Raw genomic sequence first — 7975 nt, 5'->3', positions numbered from 1 at the left:
TGCTGATCGTGAATGAACATTTCTAAAAATAAATTGTACACAAACATTTCTTTTAATGTCAAATGACAAATACAAAAATTGACAACACAGCATTTTTTTTGCTTACATTTCTGAAGTTCTTAGATTTGGCTTCCAGATATACTTACAGAGGGAGATCCAGCTCCTTGGCTACCTGAGCCTGACGGATCAGGACCTGCCTCTGACTTTCTTTATCAGCATCACTGCTCACATATCTGGGTGTGAAATCCAAACCAACCTTCAACAAAAACAGGGAGAAAATGAGAGGATGGAAAACATGAATGAAAACTAACAAAGATTATGTTCAAAGAATGTCATGACAAAAAAAAATTTTACCTCCCCAATAGCAACCAGGTGGTCTTTGTATTGCTCTATGATTGGCAAAGCAGCATCTAGATCCTGTATATATGATAAAATAAATTGTTTATTTCATAATCATGAAAGTCATAAATGATCAACAGACAGTGCTACATGGTGAGTCCTTCTAGTTGTTGATTTAACGACATAAAAAAAGCCCAAGATACATATTTACAGCTGTAAAACAAAGCTGCAGTAAGAGGCTGTGGGCCATATAAAATATGACCACAGGCCAAAATTGGTCTCCGGGCTGGACTTTGGAACAGCATGATCTAAATCTTTGTTCACTACAACAGCTTTTAAAATCCTTATACAAAAACTATACTGCTTGGACATGCATGCCTCAGACTTTATGGACTGTGGAAGAATCATTTTTTCTTCTCTTATTTGGATATGGGTATATGGGTTATAAATGTCATTTCTAAGTCCTTTGTGACACCAGACTGCACCTGGACTAGCGCCCCCCTCTGCTGCTCTGGAGAAACTTCTTGAACAGGATGGACTCCTAAACAGGGGAAAATAAAACCTGGAAACCTGTGCACAGGGTTGAAGGGTTACTGCGAGTTAGAGTTTCTATTATATTTAACTGAACATGTTGTGGCACAGCAGTTACCTCTGTGACAAGGAAATGATCTTCTCAAACTCCCCAGCATGCTCTGCCACAGCCAACAGAGCCAGCAGGCCTGCCTGAGGTTGGAAAAAATACAGTATTTCAGTACTGTTGGCATTTACAAATACTCACATATACTGTAGTTGCTCCAATGTAGACTGTGTGTAATTACTCTCAATGACAAAACTCAAAAAAAAAAATATAAATAAGTTAAAAAAATAAAAATAAAATAAAAAAAGACAATAAACATTACTATTGTGAATAGGTGGCAGAGCTGAGAGAAATTACCTTCTTTGAATTCTCAATCACCTCATCTAAATCCTGGCGAAGACAAGAAAAACAGCATTCAAATAATAATAATAAAAATATTACCAAAACGCCGAACGTGTAGTTTAGTTAAGGTTAGCAGTGAATAGCTAACTATGGATAGCTAGCCATAATTTGCAGTTTTCATGGAAAGATGCACTTTAAATCATAGTTAATTGATTTCCTGGTTCGTCTTTGAAATACTGAATGCCGAACAGTCAACTAACAAAACAACTTAGAATCAATCACTACGAGATTTAAGGTAACTTAGGGTGTTAACACATGATATGACATTTAATGACATTTAACTGTTTTTACTTAAATCACTGTTTCAACACTCGTACCTCGTCAAAATCTCGAGCAGAGATGTGACAGTGACAGTCTATAAAACCGTGCATGTGGAAGAAGCAACGTCCCAGAACCAAAACATACCAGTTCCTGAAACGAAACCACACTGGGCACGCGCGGGTTTGTGGAGCGTTCGGGCTTTAGTACGGCGTCTCCGGAAAAGGCGGGGGTTAATCAATACAAAACACAACCACGGCTCAGCAGTGAAACGTCTTCAGAGGTTCTATAAAACCAACGATCTATTTTTATCACGTGATATTCTGGTATAAAAACCATCATTATCACATAGTATGATACAGTATCAGTGAATTTGTCGACAGGTTCATTGTCTGGTTTCACTGTTAGAAATGGAGGTTTTAACAGTCATTTCCTGGTTTTTTTTACCACTGCTGTTGTTGGTCGAACCGAACGGAGCGCAATACCAACCGACCTGGGAATCGCTCGACTCAAGACCGATACCAGCCTGGTTCGATCAAGCCAAGTTTGGCATCTTTATACACTGGGGTGTATTCTCTGTCCCGAGCTTTGGCAGCGAGTGGTTCTGGTGAGTTTGATAACTAGACTTGTGTAAACTTCAAAGGTAGGTTGCAACCTATATTTCAAAGAAAACATAATACTGAGCACAGATGCATGCATTAAAGAATTTCCACAACCCATCATTTACATTTAAACGATTCCTGTTATGTGACATGTAAACAGATGACAAGAATCTGTTTACAAGTGCAGTCACACTGGTATGCATCTTAAAACAGAGATATGGACCACATTATTTCAGGCCAAGCACCTAGTTTGGACCACTAGCCAGACATTGGACATGTCTGACACAAGAAAGTGCTGATACTAATTGTGTTGTTTTCCTGTCTCAGACGTTGAGTGGATGTAGAGTATGTTTTTCTTCCTCATTCTCTTATCACGCACTGCCTGGATCTATTCATGGATAAATGGTGAAACTGTAGTTGTGTCTGGTTTCACTGAACAGATGCCCTGCTGTGGTGATCTGCAGAGAGGAGAGGAAACCAAAATACAATACTTTTTTTAGTTTTAGTAATGTGGCGTTCTGGTCAACATTTGTACTGCAGTACAGTTCTATAATGTAAATAAAACACTTTTGTTTGTGTGTGTTCAAAGTTTCTACTTGTCCTGTAAACCAGAAGTTTGTAATTGTTTGCAGAACTTGCGTGTAAGGTTTGCACTTTCAGTCACCACCGAACTATAAATATTGACAATGCAATACATAATCCATGGTCTCATCCAAAGATTTTCAAAACGCTCTCTATTATTATCATACATTATCATACATATTATCAGAATATAATTAAAATAGAGGCAAAGATAAGTTTAATAATACAGTCTTCTCTATCTGCTGTGCCAATCAGCAGTCTGTGGAGTAACGAGCAGAGGTGGTGGTGGTGTGGGTGGGTATAATGAATCTGATATCCTGTGGCTCCAGGTTCTTTTTCAGTCTCATTGTTTGTTGATTTTTACAGTTCGTTGGCTGCAGTGTGAACATGGCTGTGTCGTGTTCTTTCCTTTACAACGTAACCGTCGTCCTGATTATTCTGGTTGTTTCACATTTTGATAAGAACAGGAATGTGCCACGTCTGTGTGTGTGTGTGTGTGGTTCAGGGTTGTTTTAAATTCCCAGCAGTGTTCTTTGTCTGTCAGCCATGAAAAAACGACGCCTTAAAACAAACTGTAGATCTTGGATTTGTTCTTAGTTTCAGTCCATTCCTTTTTAACTGAGTCTCTGTGTCTGTTGTTTAATTTTTGTAGAAAGTGATTCACTGTAATTGATGCACAGCACACCACTGCACACAATGACATTCGTCCTCTGCTTTTGACCCATCACCATGGTGAGCAGAGGGCAGCTCTGTGTGGGGACAGTGCCATGCTCAGTGTACCTCAGTGGCACCTGGTGGCTGGTGGACTGGAACCTGTGACCTTGCAGATACAGGTCTGCTTTCTCAACCACTGCCCCCCATTTATTAAAAAAAATGGTTCAGATTTGGATTTGAATAGGTTTTGTGTCACCATATAAAACCACAGAAATGTTACTGCCTATTTGAATATGCCACAGTTTTGACAGGAAAGAACCAGGAAGCTTTAGATCAGATATTTACTAAAACATGAACCACACCTTAATCCCAGTCCATTATAAAACTATGATGATCAACAGGTAATCAAGTGAAATGCTTCCAGTGTCAATCATTTACTGGTGACGTTATAATTCATATAATGAATAAGTCATACACATAAAGTAAATATTGTAATATTATTGCATCTCACACATGGCCAGAGCTACTTTTTGTGAATTAGCTTCAGGCACCACACATCACCTGTAACAACTAGTCGTCTTCATGTCCTCCTTCATGATACTTATGACTCTGTCATCTTCTCCACCCGTGGTTACGGGCTTACACGTCTGCCTTTCCTGCAGAAGGTCCTGGATTCCAGTCCCAGAGGAACCACATGAATTTCCCCAGTGTGGGACGAACAAAGGACTACGACTACCTCATCTCTGTCTCTACTCCGCTCAATCCTAATCCAGTTCATCTTGGTTATTGTCATCAAAAATCTTCTACCTTCAGCATTTCATCAGTGACCAGCGAAACCAAACTGTTTTTTTTTTTTTTTTGCAGGTTTTATTGGCAGAAGTCTAAGGCGAGGCCGTACATCGACTTCATGCAGAAGAACTACCCTCCAGGCTTCACATACCAAGACTTTGCTCCACACTTCACCGCAGAGTTCTTTGATCCCAAACAGTGGACGGAGATCTTTGCTGCATCTGGAGCCAAATACATCGTACTGACCACAAAACACCACGAAGGTAGAATACAATAAGAGTTAGCATCACGATAAGAATTTACAAATTCCAAATCCGTCATGGACATCGCCTATCCGTACGGTTCCTTATCGATTCTCTTATCAACTCATTAGGAATCCAAATATACATGTGAGTTTGCATTCACGATAAGAATTTACAAATTCCAAATCTGGAAATTCCAACTCTAATGTAAAGTATACAATAAAAGGGATGTCCACAGTTTTTTGACTCGGGAGCCCATATTCAAATTGTTGTATTCCGATTATTCACCTACACATTATATGTTCTCAGGTTTCACACTCTGGGGCTCTAAGAACTCCTGGAACTGGAATGCAGTCAATGTTGGACCCAAAAGGGACCTGGTGGACGAAATGGCGACCGCTCTGCGGACCTACAGCGACCTTCATTTGGGGCTGTACCATTCGCTCTTTGAGTGGTTTAACCCACTGTTTGAAGAGGACGCGGCCAACGGCTTCAAGACAAACTACTTCCCCACCACCAAAACTCTGCCTGAGCTGTATGACCTGGTGCTGAAGTACAAACCAGAGGTGCTGTGGTCTGACGGGGACGGAAATGCACCGGACCAGTACTGGAACAGCACCGGTTTCTTAGCCTGGCTGTACAACGAAAGGTAAAGAATACACACACGTAGTTTATTCTTTTTTCAAAGATACTCACCCTACCTTTGGACATGGAGCCTTCATGTGTCTTTGTCTTTACTCCTTCAGTCCGGTTCGAGAAACAGTGGTGACGAACGATCGGTGGGGTTTGAACAGCATCTGTCACCACGGAGGGTACTACACCTGCACTGACCGCTACCAGCCTGGACACCTGATGGAACACAAGTGGGAAAACTGCATGACCATTGACAAATACTCCTGGGGCTACAGACGTAACGCTCAGCTCGCTGACTACCTCACCATCGAGCAGCTTGTGGCGGTGAGAGAAAAAAAAATAATTTGAAGATGCTTATAAATATCAAATAGATAAAATAGTAGAAAGAAAAAAAAGTTTCTTCTTTTTGTATTAGACATTAGTGGAGACAGTGTCCTGTGGAGGAAACCTGCTCATGAACGTTGGCCCGACACACAACGGAATAATCTCTCCCATCTTCGAGGAGCGTCTGCGGCAGATGGGCCAGTGGCTGAAGGTGAACGGAGAAGGCATCTACAACACAACACACTGGAGAGTTCAGAAGGACAGCGTCACTCCGAATGTCTGGTGAGATATCACTGTTTGTGTTGATTTTGTTTGAGTTTTTACTTGAAAATCTGGCTAAAAGGGTGAAAATGACATCTCGCCACTAGGGGGCATCTCATCTCGCTTCCATCAAACCTAAATATGGTGTAATCCATTTTTCTTGCCTAATAGGCAAATAATCAATAGTTATTTGTTTCCTTTTTAGCTTTTGTTGTTTCACTTTTTCCTGATGAAATAAATGGAGATAAAGTTGTTTGCTACACATAATATCAGTTATTTAAAAAAAAATCCTTGTTTAATGTTTCGACAGGTACACGTCTAAACCACAGGAGAAGACTGTGTATGCTTTCTTTCTGGAGTGGCCCAACAATGGAACCGTAACCTTGAGTGACCCTGTGGCGACACAAGGAGCCACTCAGGTACAGCTACAGGCACTTTGTCAGAATACTTGGTCATTGTAGACCTTTCAGCAAATGAAAGCTAGAAAAAAAAAGACAGTTTTCTTCTGTAAAAATTCAACCAAACCAAATCTACCACATTATTAAAAGCATTGAAGGGGAATTTTCTTGGTTCAGTCACAATGAATGCACCATTTTATAATATATCTGTACATATAATTTGGAATTGGACAGTAACTATATACTAGATTATATATATATCTCCTTTAAAACACAATCTCACTGTCACTCATTTGTTACTGGGTTTGAACATTTCCTACATCTACTGACTGTATCGAGATGCATAATCCAAAACCTGATTTTTTCCAGTTCTTGAAAACAACCATTCACACTCACATTCACACCTCTATGGTCAATTAAGAGTCTGAACAACCTGATCCCGTGATGAACAGGTTTTGTGGGAGGACACTGGAGTATTTGGCAAAAACCCACCGTACAGACAGAGATGCAAATACCATTACTGCAATGAAGTCTCTAAATCCTCCATTTTATTCCTGTGCTTTAGTAAATGTCATAGTTACTTTTGTCAATAGTTACTTAGTATTTAATTATTCAACAGTTGACGTGTTCAGGGAGGAACCAGTTTCACATTGTGGAGTGACCACAGTTTGATTAGAGACTCACTACAGTACAGTGCCTAAGCTCTCTCTCTCTCTCTCTCTCTCCCTCTCTCTCTCTCTCTCCCTCTCTCTCTCTCTCTCCCTCTCTCTCTCTCTCTCCCTCTCTCTCTCTCTCTCCCTCTCTCTCTCTCTCTCCCTCTCTCTCTCTCTCTCCCTCTCTCTCTCTCTCTCCCTCTCTCTCTCTCTCTCCCTCTCTCTCTCTCTCTCCCTCTCTCTCTCTCTCTCCCTCTCTCTCTCTCTCAAACTGTTAATGTCACTCATGTGTAACTCTTCTTTCAAAACATAGGTGGCGCTCCTCGGATTGGGGCCCCTGCAGTGGAAGCCTGCGAATCCCAGTGGCCTGGTGGCTCTGCTGCCCCCACTGCCCTACAACCAGATGCCATGTCTGTGGGGCTGGACACTGAGGCTGACAGGTGCCTCATAATAAGGGACAACCAGAGGAGGGACGTCCACAGCTGATGCCCTTGCACCTTTGTTTTTGCAGGCAGCTGCATGAATCAGATGGTAAAAATCTCAGGGTGATGTTGTGCAATGTACTGTCAGGAAAAGGTCAGTGAGATCCATTTCTATGAAGGGAAATGAAAACGTAATGAATGTTGGATTTGCTCTGTGATGTCAGTACACTGTGTAGGATTTAGTACCTACTGACTTCACGACTGGCACATGGCGTAGGTTGAGGTATTTTAATATTAATTTTTCAGCTTAAATCCTACACTTTTAATTCTGATAAAATGTGATTTTTATACTTTATTTTAGTGACTTTGGTGAATAAATCATTTCACTCATTGTATGGCATTTTATGGATAAGGTTTTTTTTGTATGTGCTAAGATTTGAATAAAATTAAAGAAAAAAGATTTTTATGTGTTTTGTGAAATTTAAACCCTTAAAGAGAAAAATGTTTCTGGTTTTGAGTTACTTGTCCTGAATAAATTCACAGTGATGCCTTTTCTGTCCTAGGAAAACAAAGTTTAATTACAGCATATGGTCGATAAGGTGGTGTTTATCTGGGTTTAAGGAAAAAAGTAAACTTCTGAGAGATTAATTGCTTAAATGATAAAGAATAAAATCACAGGGTATAAAATATTTGGTATCATTACAGAATAGCTAAATGTTACTGAACTAGAACTAGACGATCGAGATAACAGTTGTTCACACAACAACCTAGTTTGAAACCTTTGGTACATTAACTCTACATTTCAAAATAAATCAGATTCTTATTTATTTTGCAAAACG

General features: G+C 40.2%; 2 protein-coding genes across 3 annotated transcripts in view; one reads left to right on the top strand and one right to left on the bottom strand.

The window, feature by feature from the left end:
- The window catches only part of LOC103380728 (putative deoxyribonuclease TATDN3), a 3010-nt gene extending 1261 nt beyond the window's left edge, over positions 1-1749 (bottom strand). Inside the window, exons 1-7 of the mRNA XM_008312798.3 lie at positions 1636-1749; positions 1274-1306; positions 989-1062; positions 825-909; positions 355-417; positions 147-256; positions 1-22 (exon numbers count right to left, since the gene is read on the bottom strand). The exon at positions 1-22 is cut by the window's left edge and continues 1 nt beyond it. Of these exons, the coding sequence (XP_008311020.1) occupies positions 1-22; positions 147-256; positions 355-417; positions 825-909; positions 989-1062; positions 1274-1306; positions 1636-1689 (441 nt within the window). The 5' untranslated portion in view covers positions 1690-1749. The remainder of the gene's footprint in view (positions 23-146; positions 257-354; positions 418-824; positions 910-988; positions 1063-1273; positions 1307-1635) is intronic.
- Positions 1750-1820: 71 nt separating this feature from the next.
- Positions 1821-7596, top strand: fuca2 (alpha-L-fucosidase 2). 2 transcript variants are annotated; one of them, XM_025059863.1, is made up of 8 exons: positions 2059-2183; positions 4077-4196; positions 4279-4466; positions 4755-5094; positions 5192-5402; positions 5494-5684; positions 5974-6082; positions 7028-7596. In XM_025059863.1, the coding sequence occupies exons 3-8, from the start codon at positions 4322-4324 to the stop codon at positions 7163-7165; spliced, it is 1134 nt and encodes a 377-aa protein (XP_024915631.1). In that variant the 5' UTR covers positions 2059-2183; positions 4077-4196; positions 4279-4321; the 3' UTR covers positions 7166-7596. The 2 variants fall into 2 exon arrangements, with proteins under 2 accessions (XP_008311033.1, XP_024915631.1); XM_008312811.3 differs by lacking the exon at positions 4077-4196 and having other exon boundaries at positions 1821-2183.
- The last annotated feature ends 379 nt before the right edge of the window (positions 7597-7975 follow it).

This window comes from Cynoglossus semilaevis, chromosome 1, assembly GCF_000523025.1.
Source record: "Cynoglossus semilaevis isolate Cse_v1.0 chromosome 1, Cse_v1.0, whole genome shotgun sequence".
NCBI lineage: Eukaryota > Metazoa > Chordata > Actinopteri > Pleuronectiformes > Cynoglossidae > Cynoglossus > Cynoglossus semilaevis.
This window is presented reverse-complemented; position numbering and strand designations above follow the sequence as displayed.